This window comes from Myiozetetes cayanensis, unplaced genomic scaffold (genome assembly GCF_022539395.1).
Source record: "Myiozetetes cayanensis isolate MyiCay16 unplaced genomic scaffold, myiCay2020 scf4, whole genome shotgun sequence".
Taxonomy (NCBI): Eukaryota; Metazoa; Chordata; class Aves; order Passeriformes; family Tyrannidae; genus Myiozetetes; species Myiozetetes cayanensis.
In genome coordinates this window covers 49,579,644-49,598,390 of record NW_026087631.1, presented here as the reverse complement: position 1 = coordinate 49,598,390, position 18,747 = coordinate 49,579,644, and the positions used below count along the sequence as shown (strand labels likewise).

Here is an 18,747-nt window from a genome sequence, read left to right as displayed (position 1 = left end):
GGGAATTGGCTGCTATTCTGTCAAAATGCCAGTTACATCCTGGTTGTTTTCCAGCTATCCTACTGGGGGGATAAAAATGGAGAAAGAAGAAAAAATAAGGAAGTCTTGCATTTTACATTTATGGTTTTTATTATGATTTTGCTCCATAAGAATCCCTTGGTCATCCTGACAGAAGAAAGAACCAGTTACCTTTATTTGACCCTAGAAAAAGGGAACATCTCTTTCTCATTTCATTTTACCTTTTTAAATGAGTTTAATTCTTTATTTAAATGAGGGCCATGCCAAAAGGAAAAAGGATATCTCACTTGACTCCCAGATGGGGAATCCTTCCAAAAAAGCCAGTTCCCTGTCGAGAACAGAAGGAAAAGGAATACATTAATTTTAAACTGACCTGATTTTTCTAACAGGCATATGATTCCTTGTTTTTAAGCAGAGTTCACATGAGCTGCCTGCATGAAGCTGGAAAAACTTGTTAGCTCAGATGTGGCATCTTCAGAGAACTTTACTGAGACATTTACAAGATAAAGCTCCTCAAAAATGGCAGATGCAGCAGACAGCTAGTGTAATTCACCTGAGCTCTGCTACACTACCACCTATTTCTTGCAGGACTCAGAATTGCTAAATAGCAACCTGCTGCCTCCCAAAGTATTCCAGTCTTTTGCAGTAGATGTGCCTCTCAAATAATTTATAGATATCAGTGCGAGCAATCCTCTAAGCCTAGGTCTTATTTTAAGGGAAACGCCCTTTTATTTTAGTGGGGTTTTATGGTGGATTTTTTTCTTTAATGGTATATTTTTTGATCTCTTGGGGGAGCCAGACCTTCTGCTTCTCTTCTTCTTGTTTCACTACATCAGTCCGCTTTTCACCAGTCAGCTTCCTACATTTCAAACCTTGCTTTCAAATTGAGAAGTCTGAGGAGACAGAGCAGGGTGGCTGGTTATTATATAATGGCATTCAGCTAGGAACGAACAATGTAAAGGACCAAGTGAATATGTTAACCTGTAATGTCTGAGGTTGCGAAGGAAGTCAACTCCATTGAGAAAGTGTGAGGCCACTGGTGTAGATTTCTCTAGACACACGTACTCAACTTGCTTGGATGCTGCTTCCAAAACCTTGCAGGAGAGTTTTGTTCTAAACTCACATGTATAGATCCTGGGCTGAGTTTTTTTGTTTTGTTTTATCCCTCTCCCAAATAGCTACAAATTACTTATCACAAAATTAAATGTAGAAACTTAACACATAACAAAGCTTCAGAGCATATTGTAGTGTCCACTTATGTCATAGTCTGACAGTGCTTTGTAAAACTTCAAAGCAAGATGCCCTTTTTTTTTTTTTTTTTTAATTTCAGTCAAAAACTCAAAGATTTCTGACAGGCTGCAAATAGGTAACCAAATAATACTTAGCATGACAGAAAACACTGTATTTTCCAAACATTAACTTTATATTGAAATAAGAGAGCTCCATGCTTTTACTTCTGCATGGCTATCAACTTGAGCCCAACAGAACAAACTGGAACCACATTTAAGTCTACTTTTTCCTGCTGGCTTTATAGCTTCCCCATGTTTTCTGCACATTACATGTTCTTTCTCTTTTGCTCTCAGCATTTGGTTTCTCTCCTTCAGGCATTCTGTAATTCTGCCAGCCAAGGAGCTTTGCTTTTAATAAGTAGATCTGCCAACTTAAACACCAATCTCCTAAGGCAATCAAATAATGAAAGACACATGTATGTACTTGCACATTATCTGTCAAATACCTCTCTACCCCACTAGAAATGATTTTTCCAATTTGGGGTTTTCATAGGAGCATGTGTTCATACATAGCTTTCCAAATGCCATGGTTTTTCAGAGTTCTGTGTCTTGTTTGTACATTCAAACCCAATGACCCTGCAACTTCCATATTAGCATCCAGAAGATACTAACAATTTTGTGCAGACAACTTCATATGGAGTAAGTATGGTCTTCAATTTCTCCAATTTGGCACTGGGCTCTGATGCAAGACAGCACAGATTCCTCTATGGCAGAACCCTTCCCATGATTCTATCGTGTGTGGAAAGCTAATGAATAACTATTCCAGGTGTCAAGGGTATTTTTCATAGCTCCTCTATTACTCATCTATTATCCACACAGAAGCTGTCTTGACTTTCACTTTCTAAACTCGTGTATCCTGAAAAATGAATGTAGGGTATGATACTAGCAACAGAGTAATCCAGGAAAAACTTTGCACTTTCTAACAGTACAGTGAAATTGCATTGCCACACCTCTTGATTAACTAAGGTTGCAGTTTAGTGCATGGAAGAATAAAGAGGGGAGGAAAAGCATCTTTCAAGCAAGCAAGTTATTGATTGGTATTAGAATAGTAATTTACAATGTAATGTCATCATTTGCAAAGATTCCTGCATTGTGAATCACAGCTATGATACAGTAAAAAGCCCCAAAACTATTAGAGATGCAGCATAAAAACCTAAAGCAAGAGGTACTTAAAACATGTGCATGTCACTGATGTGTGTTCTATTGCAAGACATCTTTTACATGTACAACAAAGTACTGAGAACTAGAAACTTTGGATTTGCAGAACTGGGAAACAAGTAAGCCAACACTAAAGTATGTCACCATATCAGTTGAATCTGTTCTTTCACATACCAGCAATTTTTTTTTATTTTTGATCCTTATGTTTGCATTCCAGCCGGTGTAGGCAGAGGTATGCCAGGAGGATTTGTTCTGCAAGGAACTATCTTGGACATCCATACACAGTAACTGAAGCCACCCGTGGAGTGAGCAAACGGTACTTGCCCTACAGTGTCAAACCTAATGCAGTTCTGGTTCCCGGTTTTAGTTATCTCAATGAAATATAAGGGCTACTCCCCAGATTCAGCTTTTTGAAGTGTTTTTCCACATGATCTTCCTATGACAAAGAGATTAACTTAAATTATATTAAAGCAGTAGTTATTTTTTTTAGCTGTCTGTTTGGTCTACCTCATTCTTACAGGATACATGAGAGTATGTTTGCTCTCAACAGTGCCCTGAAGATGTCTTAATGTTTGTGATTATGAAATTCTATGAAACTTTTATCAGTCATGTCATTGGAAAGAACAGAAGAATCATTAAGATGTGTTTCCAGAGAGGAGCCTGAAAACTATGAAGAACAGGTGGCTTAAGACCACAAACAAAACAAGCTAAAAGAAGCAATTTTAGTTCAGTGAAGACCTTGACAGTGAACAAAGAAAGAATAAGTAGGAAAAGGGGTCAAACAACTATGTAATTAAAAATTGTATTCGATGGCACACTCTAAAAGAAGTTGTCCTTATACGTATAAACACAAATTTTAGATTCAGTTTTGAAATCTTAACAAGGTTTCCCTACTGTAATGTGTAATCCATTGTTTATATGCATTAAGGTAATAAAACTCTGTATTTACTAAAAATGTAATAATTTGTTACAATAAGAGATTATAAAATTAAAACTCTCTCCATATCACTTCCTCAGTTATAAGAAATCCCCATTACCATCACACTAGTTACTCAAAAAGGCATCCCTAAGTAAAAAAATCAGCCCTCCCAAAGTATGTATCAGCATACAGCAAATTTTTCACATGAATGAGTGAATACTTCTGAATACAATGGAAGAAAATAATTTGGTGAAAATAATCTCTATACTGTCATCACCAAATACAATTAAATATATGTGTGTATCGCAAATGAAAACATTTTACTACTAAATTCGCAATTTGTACCATATAATGGACATCAAAGAGATAAAAAGTAATGTACATTAAGTATGTACTAAATGAAAGAGTTTGAACTAACTAGTAACATGCTTTAATCTTACTAGAAGTTATAAGCTTGAAACAGGAATTACAGAGTGAAATTACATGTTCTGCATTTGCCCAGGACTCAGAAAAGATGTTCATAACAGTGTTTCCCTTCCATGTCTTCAAAATTCAGGAAAGGACAGTCAGATACTGCTCTTTAGATCATTGTTTATTGTATAATATTTCATGCACATTCATATTCTATGCAATCTGATACACTGGAATCTCTGTCAAACAGAACTAGGATTTATACTCCAAACCTTAAAGACAATAGGGAATTTTGCCTGAGAGAAATAAGAGTAAAAACTATGGGATTTGTCCCAGTGTTACTAAACCTTGATTATAGGTCTGATCCTGTCCCTTCTGAAGTCAAAATGGGTTTTGCCAGCATTATAGGGGGAAGTAGAATAGTAACCTACTGCTTCTTGTGTGAACAAGTCCTCCAAGTTAAAAAAAAAATATTTTCAAGAACATCAGCACTTTAAAATAATTTCATTTTCAGTTTGCATCCAAAAGGATTTTGAATAAGGCATTTTAATACTCTGTTTAGAAGAGAGCAGTTCACATTAACAAGTGTGGGCATGTTTCCATCTAAACCACCAGATAATTTACCACAGTATTTGATTGACTGACTATTTAGATCAAACAGACAATGAGAAGAAAAAAAAAACAAACCCACAAAACAACCATTGTCATCTTATTGGTGTGTTCTTACTGTGTCATAATACAACCCTACATATTTGTCTTAGAGGAAACATCTGGAGAAAAAGCTTAACAGTTAGTAACTGTCTTCCCCTTTTTTGCTAAACTGTACATGCAACTCAGTCCTGCATCTTAAACCACTATGGAAGGCACCAACAGCACTAGTCTCATCAGTGCAAGTTTTAATAAGAGACTTTTAACTTGCTAAGAAGCAGGATTTTATGCTACTGGCTCTGTAGTAAACATTGCTCAACCAGTGATTTAATATAATCCTCAAAAATAATAACAGGATTATGAAAATCTCTAATTTCTTGTAGGGGGTTGCATCTTACATAGGCTACCAGAAAGGTTTTGGAGTTATCAGCATGAAGTTTGGCCCAAGAGGAAGTCAGGAAAACATGAAAATACTGGGGAATTGATGCTATTCTTTCAACTGCTAGTAGTAAGATATAAATACAGCAAAGAGAATTCAAACATTTATTCCTCTGTGCCCTTGAGAATCCCTCACTTGGTGAAAAGAGGTCCTTTATTTTCAGATATTTCAGATGAAGTTTTTGCTACTTGCTGTTTTGAATATCTGTTCCTTAAAATTTTATCTATTGATCAGGTCAGATTGCAAGGATCACTAAAAATCTTGTTATGCTTTGAACTGGCTTGGACTGGAGCAAAAGGCCTCCCTAAATCTTTTTCTTCCCAGAAAAGTTGCTTAACTAGGCCACTGACTAGCTACACTATTTTGGTTGCAGAACAACACAGTAAATTTGGACTGGCCAGAATATATTTCTAAATTGTATTTAAACATCTGAACAGATTTGACTCCAAAGTACCCAAAATAAATTGCTTCAAAATGTCAAGGATGACATTTTCTTATGTTTCTCTCCAGGAAATAGCTGTATTTCAAGCAGTGCAACAATTATCAACCAAAAATGAAAGACCATATTACAGTATGAGGCACAAAGCCTGGTAAGCCAAGAGCGTCCTTTTTCAGAGAAGCTCTCAGAGGGCCCTCACAGAAGACCCATGCATCAGCAGAGACAAGAAGACTAAGGGTGCAGATCACACCTTGCTGCACCCCATGGTGCACTGGCACCTCACAACTCTCTGCAGATCATGTCAGGGCAAATGCTTCTCAAGTGTGTGACATCTTTAATATCATGTAATTCCCTTAATGATTCTTAGCTATGAAAATAGAGCAGTTCTTCGTATTCTAGCCTTCAGATTGATTTCATGGATGCTTATCATGTAAAGCAGCTTTGGAGCAAGATGCAGATGTAAAGGAGTGTACAGCCAGCTGCAGTTACAGACCTGTGTTCTTTCACACAAGAAAACCTGGATGCATATATGGCATCACACAACTATTTATGTGGGCATGGTTATTTGCTTGGGGTGCTGAATGATCCATTCTTGGCAAACACTTAGTACAATGTATTGCTGAAACTCACAAGCTGATGTTACAACATGCAAGCCTAAGTAAGAACTATTTGCTAATTATTTGCTAGTAGGGTTTTTTCAGATGTTCCTGGATCACAGCTACAGGAACAGATCAAGATGATTCCAATGAAGAGGAGCAAGCTACTTCACCTTTGCCATGCTTTACATCCGCCCTGGGAGCTTTCATGTCAGCACAAGGTATTAACAGACTAAATCACTATTACACAATGCTGAAAAAAGGTAAGCAAAGTCATTCAACATAATACCACTGTTGTAACCATAGAAAGGCATATTAAAATTGGTATGATACAAACCAGACAAATATTTCTCATAGCATCAAAATAAGGCTGTCTTATTCTTTCAGTTTCTTAAAGCAAAATGTGTAACAAAAGGCACCATTTCTTAGACTAACTGAAACTGTTGGGGAAAAAAAGATGCATTTCAGCCAGACAAGCCTTCACAGGCTGAGGTCACCTTTAAGGGTCAAAAGAGGGTTCTGAGTGCCCCTAGTGATATATTTTTCCCAGAAATATCAATTGGTCAAATAAAGTATTACTTTCAAGAGCTCTCTCACACTTTTATATTTATCCTGTGACAATTAAAACGCAACACGATACTGGGTTTGAAGGTTCTTCCTCCCCTTGCTTCCTTCCTCCTCTACCAGCAGGTGGGGCCACGCATCAACCATGAACTTGCCCACGTCAACGGTTCATAAGCAATTTGTACTAGTACTTGCAATCCTATCCCTGTGCTTCCTGTGCTGCTTACAAAGGCTTTTCTAGTTACCTTCATCATGGTACTATCAGTTTGAAAAAATGTTCTGTCTCACTTTAATGCAGCTTGCAAAAATCTTTGTTATCATTAGTGCTAATGCAAGTGACAAGAACCCTGTTTTCAGATGCATGCGCTCATCTGGCAGCTAGAAATTTGCCTACAGATATGACCACAAGTCCATGACAGGAACTTGCCCTATTTCTCAGACTCATTTAGACTTGCATTTCTCAGTGCAAGTCTAAATCAACTGATGTGAAAATTCATGACTGCAAGGCAGTTCTGACAACTGCAGCGGGGCAAAGACTTATTTCAAAAAAGGATGAATTCAAGGACTCTGGCTTAAATTGCATATATGTATACTGTTTGTATTTGCCACAAGACAGTGACTCATCACTTCATCCCATAATTTCCCTTTTCCATTTGCCCAAATCAGGAGAGAGGATGACTATTTTCTTCCCAGCAGGTTTGCTGCATTCCACTCACTCTTATGTCCCCCAATACACAAATGTAAATAATATTTACAAATGTAATTGCTTCACTGGCTTTATAGCAAAATTAAAGGAACAAATCCTACAACACATTCAGTTAAAGCATGCACAAACGGTTTTATGCTCTCCATTGGTTTGGATCTTTCTCAGACATTGCATAACCTGGTTGCTGAAGGGAAAGAGTTTCCAAATGTTCTGTGTACATTATCTTTGTCTGATTTGCTGATTTGTATCTGCACTAGGAGAAAAGTGAAAAAAACTTTGGGTATTTTCTATTTAAAAAATTATAAATCTATTTTATAGTTTCACCACAAGATGGAAGAGTTTCAGATTATTTTTAGGCTCAAAATCAGCTGAAATGGTTGTCAACATAAACAACCCTTTTAAGTTATAAAGGAAGTTGTAGGAAGCTCCAAAACATCAAAATGGACAAATTATTCATTAAAAGTCCTGGTGTGCCCTTCTGCAATCTGATCTTCATTTCAAAACATCTTCATTTCAAGAATTTAGCACTCCAAGTTAAATCTGAAAGTATTTCTGTTCATCAAGCAAAGCTTTGTGCTCCAAAGTCTGCTTAATATCAGCCTTCCCAAACCAGGTAGAGAAATGGCACCGTATCAATCAACTCTAAACGTATGCAACACTATCAGATGAGATGAATCAAAGTTCACAAAACATATCTGGACTTTGTACAGCTTATGCTCTGAGCATAGCTCAGAGCTGATTAAAACCAGGCTAAGTGAGAGGAACTAGCCGAACGCAGCTTCAAATAAAAACAAAACAAAAGAATTTCAGTGGGGGGAAAAATCATGTAAAACCTTTACCACTTCATCTAGTATTACTTCTTTACTTCATAAACTTACATGTCTAGTGGAAGGAATAAAGATGACCCTGTGATGTGTCTCCACTGTTGCAAGTGGTTTGATCCCTCCATCAGCAACCAGGCACCTTTGCCTGGTGGGAAAGGAAATCTGGGGAGAAGGCACACTGGGCCAGTTAGAGCCTCACACCAGCAAGAGAAATTAAATCTGCCTTCCCACAGCTCTGACATGCACCAGGCCTGAAAATTAAAAGTGCTAGAGACTTCTTAGGGCTTTTGTACCTCCTTTATTTTCATATCTTTTTATACGCAATTTAAAAAAAAAAAAGCAACAGTCCTAAAATTTCAGTCAGGGAATGCCAATTATTGTCTTAACCAGCGGTTCTAGAAATTTAAATGGGTCATGAATAAAATAAAAAGATGGTGAAAGATTTGACTTAGATGTTTTAATGTAATTTGAGACCACCAGCAGGGGTTTTTCTTGCTTTCAGATTGGCTTTTAATATTTACGAAGTATTATATTCTAATATAAATATTACTATTTATGAGTAAGACTGATTGCCTAAGACATAGGCCTGATGAGCAGCTCTGTCCACGTTACTAGCCTCATTGACTGCAAAGTCTGTTCAGATGTCTATGATTATTTCTGTATGAGTAGCCCACCATTGTGAATACTGGCATCATTGTGCCTGAATACTGCAAATCGGATCTAATATGAAACAAAAGACATTGAAGAGAAATTGATCAAGTTTAGAAAGGCATGGAGAAAAAAATATTAAAAAGTATTGAAAATATTAGAAAGTGTTTTCTTCAAAAAATTGAAGTATATTGATTACAAATAATGAGGTACATTTAAGAAGTCTGCTTCCAGTTCATCATTAACTTGTCATTTTAATCCACTGCAGTTTCAATTAATCAAGTAGTGAAAATGTAAACTTGAGTGCATTTAGTCAAGCAAGTATCATACTACACGTTAATTTATTTGAAATACACGATAAGGGTGTAGAGAGAGCTATCATCCTGGGAAAAATCTTTTGGCTCACTGCCAATTACATTTGGCCCACGACATTGGCTGCTGGACAATATTAATTGTGCTATTCCCTGCCCCAAAAATAGACAAAAATAGTGAAGCCACCTGGAAGTTAAACATACGTTGCTACATTATTCTTTATCTGAACTGTATTTCTGTGAGCACCTCTGGTTTCATCATAATTTTGGTGGCATTCTGCTAATGTCACCTTCCTTTTGTTTTTATAATACTCTTTCCCAAATTTGCTTCTAGGATTCAAAGCACTCTCTGCCTTACACTACTGCCTTACAAAAGCACACTGCTGCCTTACAGCAAAAAGATCTGTAAAGAGACTGCTTACCATAACTTTTCCCTATTTCTTTTAAGAAAACATACATTATTTTAAAAGTGATTAAACCTGAACTGTAAATAGGTCTTCGAACTACTTGGAGTTCAAATTTCAGTGTTTATCCTAATTCTGTTCAGGAGGTCTAATCCCTCATCTTAGGGCATTATGAAGGTGCCTAGACCCTTACATGAAGTTTAAAATCATTAACTCAAAGGAGTTATGGGAACTTTAACTTTTTTTTTTTTTAATCAGAAAAATCCCAAGGTTGGATTGCAAACTGATTCTTAAACATTTTGGAGCACGGCAGGATTATGTGTGCAGATTTTTGAGATGAAGATCCCTAGTTAAAGTAGAATATTTTCTTGTTTCCAATTCCCACAGTTCCACGGTATTAAAAATAAACATATTCTATGTAAGTATTACTCTGTCTAAAGGCAATAAACTTCACACAGGAGAGATCTAGTCACTAAGGCTTGGGGCACTGCTTCATCCCAAGGAAGTAGAGAAGCCTGCATATAAGCGGAGCCCCCCAAACCTGCAGCAGAATTTCCCAAGGAAACTCCCAGCCCCTGAAACTCCCATAAATGTCTATTACAAGCACAGTCCTGGGGTAGGCTTGGAAACGACAACATTAACATGACAACATTAACAGCATGGATCTGTGACCAGAAGCATCAAGAAAAATGAGTACAGAAACCAAGGAAGTTACAAAGCACCACTTTTTAAAGCAATAAACCCATCAAAGCCTGGGACGCCGGTTACTTCACCACAGCACGCACATGCAAAGAATGAGATTTTCTTTCCATTCTCTGCTGCTCAAAATAACCTATCAGCATTGAGGTGTCTATCCAAAGAACCATATTTATTCTGCAGTTGCATATGATGGCAACAGTTATCTCCACAGGTGGGTTAAGAAGAGTCAGTGTTAACCTGATCAGCACAGATTAATATCCAATACAAGAAATGATCAAAGAAATAACAGTTTCTTTCTTTCAAAAGCAAATAGCCCATCTTCAGAACTAATCTAATGAGAGAGAAGCCATGAGACTCTAATAATTAGAGGCTGAGAGTTCAAGGCTTTAAGACATGGGGAGAGTATAACCTAAAATGTCACTACAGCCTCATCTGCCCTCACCTTCATCCTAGTTGATATACACCTAGGCACTGCAGGCTTGCAAGCAGTGTGTTAGTGCTTAAGAATATTGTTATATAAACCAGTTCAGCTTCACTCTTTATTAAGTCCCCACCAACCTACAAATGCTTCTGCAAGCTTTCCACTTGGTTGCCACATAAAATTTTCTATATTTCTGTTCTTATTTGTGCTGATTATCAGCATAGCTGAATATAAACTTAGAGTATGCACACTGGGATGGAAGTTAATAAACTGATACTACAGTTTTGCAATTGATGCTACAAACAGTTCTATGGAGGCAGAGGGAGATGATACTTGCCATTACTACGGTGTCACTCTGAAAATCAGGATCAAATACTACAACTCTTGTTTCCTGCAGATAGAAACACTGAGAATTTAAGAAATATTAGAAGTTGAAGCAATATAAGCCACTCAAGTCTTTTTTAAAAGTGAAAGAATAAAGTCTATCCTAAGAGAGATCTGGGATATGTGCTGATAAGTAAAATCCAACTATCTGAATGTCAACAGGTAAAGGAGACAAAATCACCTGAAAAAAGGGTGGGTTTGTTTTGATTTTTTACCCTAAAGTTTTGACAATTACAAAAGAGGAGACTTTTTTCTTCTATTAACAGAAGACTTCTGATCAAGTTCTGAGTTCTGCCTAACATACTGTTGCAAATGTAGGTTAGAAAGGAGCTTAGATTAAACAAAGGAAGCATCTTCCTTTCTTATATAAGTGGTATTTTTCCACTGCATGCCATACCTCCAAAAAATGTTAAATTTTAATTTCTCCTTTTTATAATTTCATTGTTGAATTTTAAATATGGGTTCATACCTTCAATGCCACAGGTAAAGAATGCATTTTTTGCTGTTAGCAAGAGATCTGTGATAGGAACGTACTGTTTATTTAGAACGTATACTGTTGGAATCACTGAGAACTTTCTCAATAGTGAGTCTGATGAACCACAAAAGGAAACACTTTGACCAGTTTCTTATAAACATAAAATAAATGCTAACCAGTTCATCTTCCTTTTCAATCTTTGCAGTGGTGAATTACAAGCATACTTTCCAACCTGTGAGATATACCTCACAGTAAGTTATCGGTTTCTGTGGTGCCTGAGACAAAGTACATGAAACTACGAAGAATGTGAGCTAAATATTACTAAGTAGAAACAATTCTTAATTGACTGAAATGAGCCATGCACTAAAAAAAGCTGACCAGCAGGCATTAATACACATCCATGTACAGTCAGACAAGTCTATGAAACAAAAATATATGAAACCATGGCAGACACACACATCTTAGAACAGTACTAACCTTGTTGCTCAGTCTCTGCTTCTCCTTTTGCAGGACCTGGTGCTACTGGAAGAGGTCGAGGAGGACGAGGCTTTGGAGTTGGGGGAGATATTTTTTTTCTTCCAATGTACTCTACATAAGTTCCTGGGAAATCTCCCCTCTCCCCTGTGGTTTCATTAAAGCCATTTAACCAACCAATTTCCTCAGGCTTTGCTTCTTCCCCTTCACTAAATCCAAGTGCTAGTAAGGTACCTTTATTCACAGTTAATATATCTCCCAAGTGCAAGTCAATGTCTTCTTCTCGCTCTTTTCTGTAGTCATATAAAGCTCTATATTGATATCCCTCAGCACTCATCTTGGCAAACGATTTAACATTCAAAAGTGTTATTGAAAGGTATCAAAACGTGATTTTCCAGTTATATTTTAATGTATAGAGAAATTCAAGACTTATTAAATGGGATAATGAAAATGTCTCTTAAGTAATAAAATCCACCAGAGAATCAAGAAGCACCAAGATTTATCATTTCACTGCTGATGTATTTACTGATGTATTTATTCTAAGTCACTGTTGCTGAAGTAAGTGTTCCACTTTCTCTATGCGTGGCAATTTTCTTCCAATTAGTTCCTTTCCTGGGCTTGCTGGCACTTCTGTGTCTCCATGCACAAGCTCAGCCGACTCTTGTAGACAGTCACACCTTCTTCAGAAGTATTTGCCACAGACTGCCCATGTACCTTAAAAATTCTGCCACCAAACTCTGCATACATGCTTTTCCTGGAAAGAGAAGAGAAAACTGATGAAACCACTTCAGATTGTCTTGATGAATGTGAACTTGGGATTCTACTTATGACTTAAGGTTACTGCAACCCTGGCAAAGACTGTGTACCACAAAAGAGTCCTATGTAACAATAAAATAAAGTAACCTCACAAAAAAACCTCCAGGTAATGTCTGCATTTTTATAAAGGATGTCAAAGTACTCGAACCAGATTTGCACCCCTGCACTCCTCTGTCACTTACAGCTACTGAAGTCTCAGGGTGAGAGGGCTAATAAGCCCTGTAGCTATCCCTGCAGTGCAATATCTAACCTCTTTGCAAGATTTTATATATTATCCCCCTGTACACAGACAGCTACAGCCCTTTTCCACAAAGGGTCTGCCAGGACAGTGGAGGAGCTCATAGTAATTAGCACTCACCACTGGTGTATTCAATTTCGGCCTGTTTATGACAAGGGTAAGGATGGGCAACAATTCCCATCCCAAAGAATATATTTTAAAATCCTTTGGAAGAAGGGGTCTTTTCATAATCTGTAAAAGAACTGAAAAGTCCAAAATGCCAAAATGCTTTTACTTGATGACTACCATATTACCTTTTTTTTTTTTTCCCCAATCAGGGGGTTCCCCACTCCCCCATCTTTCAGATGATTTTTAATGAGTTTATGGTATAATACTAGAAAAACAATCAGCAACTGAAACAGGCACACCCAGACCACCTAAGCAGCCCAAACTCCCAAAGGAGTATGCTTAAATTACACTAAAGGCAAGAGAACACAGGCCTGAACATTTGGCTCAAGGTTGCCCAACCATAAAATAAAATGAAAACATATTACTAAAACCCAAATCTATTTGGCAAACAATTGCTTTAAGACATATAGAACAGTGAAAGCTTTCTATATGTTATTTCAACTGTTACTCATTTTTATCTACTTAAAAAGACAAGCCCAATCATACTTTGAAACATTATACTGGAAACCAGAAAGAGCTAACTCTTTAAAGTTGCACAGAAACTCCTAAACTACATCTGAATAAAATACCCAAGGGAGCTGTGTAATACCAGCAGGTAAAATACTGACTTTGTACTACATACTGAGTGTACAGAAAGCTGTTTTTTTTTTTTTATGAAACACTCCCTTTTACCTTGTAAAGAGACACCAGTAGACAGGGCTGGAAGAGGGAACATCCGACAGCTCTTTTCCACACCACTTTTTCTGTCTCAGTCATCAAGTCCTTTGCAATGACTAACTGACAAGCTAAGAAGTGTTTAAAAGAATGTATATGGGCTTCCTTTGCCAGTAAATGAACCTGATCCCTAATTTGTATGTGGCTCCTCTTCAGTTCATCAGGTCCCTGCAGTATGTTGCTCAGCATCTCTTGTGACAGAACACAGAAAAAGAATCTTGTTAAATTCTTGAAGAACTTCCTTATCATCCCTTGCAACCAGTTTTTGCAGGAAAGAGTTATCTGAGCCTGAATTAGACTTCCCATTTCAGAAAGCCTGCACACAAGTATTTATTTTAATAACTTGCAAATCTATCCATGTGCATTAGGTATCCAGCTCCCATCAAAATTTTAATTAGAAATTTCTGCACCCACTTCTGAAAAACCAACTATGCTACTTAGCTCATGCTACCAAACATCACAGACTTTGCAATTAACGTGAATGGAGTTTCACTAATATTTTGTTTTCCTCTCCTACCAGAGAAAAGCCTGCTGACAAGAACTGAGGAAACAGCACAAATGTCAATGTATCAATTAAATAGTAAATAAGCCTTTACAAAAGCATGGGTTTCTTCCACTTCATGTAGCAAGGCAACAAAATGCACTTACACACTTCAGATCTAAGTGTTGGAACGAATAAAAATGTTTCCAATCAAAACCAACCATGTACACAGCAAAACTTGCTAGAAAATTACCACTTTGACTACTTTAAATATTCTGAAATATTTATTTTCTTTTTAAGAAAGGTTCAACAAATGCTCTGCTACAACTACTTATTTAAGTCCTACTGCCTACGGGCATTTTGGCAGTCAATTAAGTCTTTTAAACACTGCATAATTTAACCGACTTGACCTACTCCTCTGATCTTTTATTATCAAATGTATCATAGCAACTTTATGGCCATATATTTAAAATGAGTCCTTGTGTTTCTTATGCATCATCTGAAGATACAGAACTGTAAATGCTGTAATAACATAAAAACTGCTTATGACAGTTTTAAGGCATATTTCAAAAACTCAAAACATGCATCTCATTAGAAAAACTCAATGCAGTTATGTTTGCAAAGTTTCCTCAAATCCAGTTTCCCTAGGGCTCAGAGTTCCAGTACCTGTTCATACTCACTCATCAGCACTGCCCTCGGTACAGGGCTCCCAGCATCTGACCTCCTGATTGATCTATGATTCCTGTACCTGGAGACACTCCCAGGGTTGAATTTCTTGAGTTTATCCCTTTTTCTATTGTTACTGGGTTGAGGGACAAACTAAAACTCAGACTGGCAGACTCAAGAACCTTGCACACAGACCTAGCAAAGGGACAAAGAACGGTTTTCCACACCAGCTCAGTAATACTGTAGCATATGCAAAGAGCCCTCTCAGAAAGCTCTACTAAGATCTGGTATAAACAAATTCCCTTTACTCCAAGTTACATGGCTTCTATAGTCAAATTGACTTAAGTTGACTAGTCCTAAAATAAATAGCTTGAAGACCATCTTAAGTAGATTAAAAAAAAACCAAAACAAACACTTCAGGGAAGAAACATTGTTATATTTGAGATGATGAATTACTGGATTTCCATTTTGGTTGTTGGAATGGAAAAGGGGGAAGAAGTATTGTAAAACAATCAAGTGCTCATTTGTCTTTTATTTACTGTTCCCACTTGTTCCCACTGAAAGATTCCTGAGTTCAGACAGAATTCTTGTCTCTTAGCAGAATTGTTTATCTTGGGCATTTTAATAGTTATAAAATTTAAAATTCAACAGAAACATACAAGACACTCCTGCAAATTTACATGGAAAAGGAAGGTGACATGAAAACTTCCTCTCCACTCTCCCCTTCTTCCCCTGTTAAAAATGATGTCTGGCTCCCACTCCACTGGTACCCAAGCATTTCCTCCCACACAAGCTAGCGTTCTTTTGGTTACTGAGTATATGAACTTCTACTCTGCATTTCCGTGTTAGTACCAGCCCAAACAGAGGGGTGTGCATGTGTTACTGATATGGCATCCCTACAAGACAGGACACAAAAATTTTCTTCACCTTTATATTAACATATTTAATAACTATATCTCTTAGTAAGTTATATCTCTTATATACCTCTTAGGGTAAGCGGGGAACTTTGCTTGGAGACTGACTCTTCTCCCCACTAGGTGTTTACACACCTGTGACTCACACTGCAGTTATCTCTGAAGTATGATGCTGCCACTCTCCAAATGGAGACAACCAAGTTAAGTACCACATCGGAACACTATTTGCTGCAAGAAAATGAGGTCCGTGATGTATCATGAAGTAATACCCTTATACCACTTCCAGTCTTTGAAATAATTATTTTGAGTCTCTGGAGATTCTACCGCCGCTCAAGTTCAAATATGTACACACGGAATAAGTACTGTGGACACTGTAAAGCACATCCCATTCTGAAATATCTCAGAGTTTCTAAGGGATGCAAAACTATGAAAGACGGCAGGTGAGCATCAAGACCACTCTAGCAGAATCAATAAAATAATAAAGATAATTAAAAAAACTAAGAAAACGGCAGAATTTGAGCTTCCACCGTGTTTAAGAGGCCGGCAGGTTAACCACTCCGGAGACCTGCACTGACATGCAGCTCCAGAAGCAGAGCAGCCGCTCGCCCTGGGCCGGAGCTCGAGGGGAGTAGCCCCTCCAGGGGCTCCGCCGAGCCGGTGGAGACGGGAGCACGGGCGGGCAGGACGCCGCTCCCGGCCCGGGGACCTGCACGGACACAGCCCGGCGGGTACACCCGCCCGCCTCCCCGCGCCGACCGCGGGGCCGGAGCTGCCAGCGGCGCAGCACGGCACAGCAGGGTACGGAACAGCCCAACCCAGCACGGCACGGCACGGCACGGAACAGCCCGGCACAGCACAGCACGGCACGGCATGGAACAGCCCGGCACAGCACGTCGCCCGCCCTGCCCGCCCAGGAAGAGCCGGGTTTGGCCGCCCCCGGGCCGAGAGGCTGCACTGTCCCTGGGGCTCGGTCTCGGCCGCAGCGGGCAGCCCGCCCGAGCCTGCCGCGCCGGCGGCCTCGGCGGCGCCACAGCCCGCCTCGCACGAAAGAAAAAGTTACATGGGGCGGCGGCGGCACCGCCGCTCGAGTTGTCACTGGCCGGAGCCCGGGTCCGCAGAGGGGTAGCCCCGCACAGCCCAGCCCCACCCCCAACCCCGCTACGCTCCCCTGCCCCAGCAGCCGCCTGCGGGGCAGCGCTCTCTGCGGCGGATGCAGCACGGCTCGCTTTACCTCAGCAGCGGCAGCAGCGGCACCGGCGCCGTCACCTACTCCGTGCCTCGCCGGGTAGCGGTAGCAGCAGCAGCAGCAGCAGCAGCAACAGCAGCAGCAGCCGCGCCACCCCGCCCTCCGCCCGTCCTGTCCCGGCGCGGCGCGGCCCCGGCCCCTCTGCCCCGGCTGCACTACCCTCCGCAGTGCCTCCGCGGCGCCCTGCCCGCCGCCGGCTCTGCCCCCGCCCCGCCCCGGCCACTCCGCCAACCCGCCCGGCCGCCCCGCCCCGCCCCGCCCCGCCCCGCCGCTGACTGACGGCGGGCTCGGCTCGGCTCGGCTCGGCTCGAGTCCGGCCTCGGCTCACCGGGCTTGTTCGGCACAGCCCGACCCGCGGCGGCCGAGGCGCGGTGCGGCTCCCTCGGGTTCCCCGCGGCTCTCGCCTGGGGCGAGGGGGCTCCGGGGTCACCTCCCCCGGGCGCGACGGCCAGTGCTGCCGGCGAGGCTCGGGCGCCGCCTCGGCCCCGTAAGGCCAGTCCTGGCCGGGAAGTAGTAGCGAGCGGAACAAGTGCTTCTGCCTAGTTCCTCGTTGGGGATTTTTCTCCTCTTTTTTCCTTCCCTACCTCCCATATGGATGTAATGTATCACGCTGGTGGAGTGTGCCCAGAACGGAGCAGCCACCGTGGGTGCCCGGCGGTGCGCAGGGCAGGGCTGTGCAGCGCCGCGGGGCGAGGGCAGCCTCGGCGGACTGCCTGGAGCTCACCCCTCGGGACTGCCCGCCCAGGCCGCCCGGCAGCCAGAACCATCCATCGGGAGCCCCGTGCCCCTCAGCCTCAGCCTGGGTGGAGGTGGCAGCTGTCTGCAGCAACACAGACCACCAGTTGATACTATTGATTACTAATGCCCAAGTTTGCAAGGCTCCATGCAAGGTGGAATGAATTGCATATTCCCTACCCCAAGGAATACACACCACCTCCAGTGGATCTGAAAACACGAGGGTGTGTCACAGCACCACGAGACTGCAATAAGACGGTCGTGCTGCAGAAGTAACTGCATTTGGACAGGTCCCTGTTTATCTTTATATAGTAAATATGAGTACATGTGTTACCATGACTCAGTCATTGTAGGTGTCACTGTGAAGGAGGAGAGAGCAGTCCCAGCAAGGATACAACACATCAGGCTGACAGAGAATGAGTGTAAGGTCAGCTGTGGGAGAAGAAAGGTAAAGGTTCGCCGAGACCTATGCTGTAAATACAAGTACCTGCTTAAAAGGAGCCAAACGAGAGATAACTTAGAACATCAAAAGGGTTTGCTGCAGAGTGCAAGAATTGGGCCTTGAAATACCTTGTGAGAAACTGTAGGACTGGTGAAGTAAGACAGTCTGAACTCTTATGATCAAAAGAAGAGTATGCATTGCCTGGGCAGGAGGGAAGAGTCCAACTTTTAATTTGGCATGTGGACATTCTGAAGCAGTGAATTAGCTTATGGTCTGATCATGAACAACAGAGAGAAAAAGGGGACCATTTTTACTACAACAAAGTGTAGTTACTTTTTGCCAAATGCAATAGATCAGCATGGTTTTCAAATCCTTAGACTTTTGCAGATATTTCTCCGCAAAAATGTTCTAAAACAAGAATTTTGATTGTTCTGAGTATAGGGGAAAGGTGGGAATTTGTTATTAGCCATAATTCCTTTAAAAGATGCTCTTCACTGGCC

At 40.5% G+C, this 18,747-nt stretch overlaps 1 protein-coding gene across 4 annotated transcripts in view; it reads right to left on the bottom strand.

The window, feature by feature from the left end:
- PIK3R1 (phosphoinositide-3-kinase regulatory subunit 1) overlaps positions 1-17,416 on the bottom strand; it is a 58,837-nt gene extending 41,421 nt beyond the window's left edge. The window contains exons 1-3 of one of the 4 annotated variants that reach the window (XM_050330070.1): positions 15,895-16,041; positions 13,722-13,954; positions 11,831-12,581 (exon numbers count right to left, since the gene is read on the bottom strand). In XM_050330070.1, the coding sequence (XP_050186027.1) occupies positions 11,831-12,164 (334 nt within the window). In that variant the 5' untranslated portion in view covers positions 12,165-12,581; positions 13,722-13,954; positions 15,895-16,041. Of the gene's footprint in view, positions 1-11,830; positions 12,582-13,721; positions 13,955-15,894; positions 16,042-17,055; positions 17,204-17,398 lie in introns of those variants that run through there. The other 3 variants (XM_050330072.1, XM_050330069.1, XM_050330071.1) reach the window with 3 other exon arrangements.
- Positions 17,417-18,747: the final 1,331 nt, after the last annotated feature.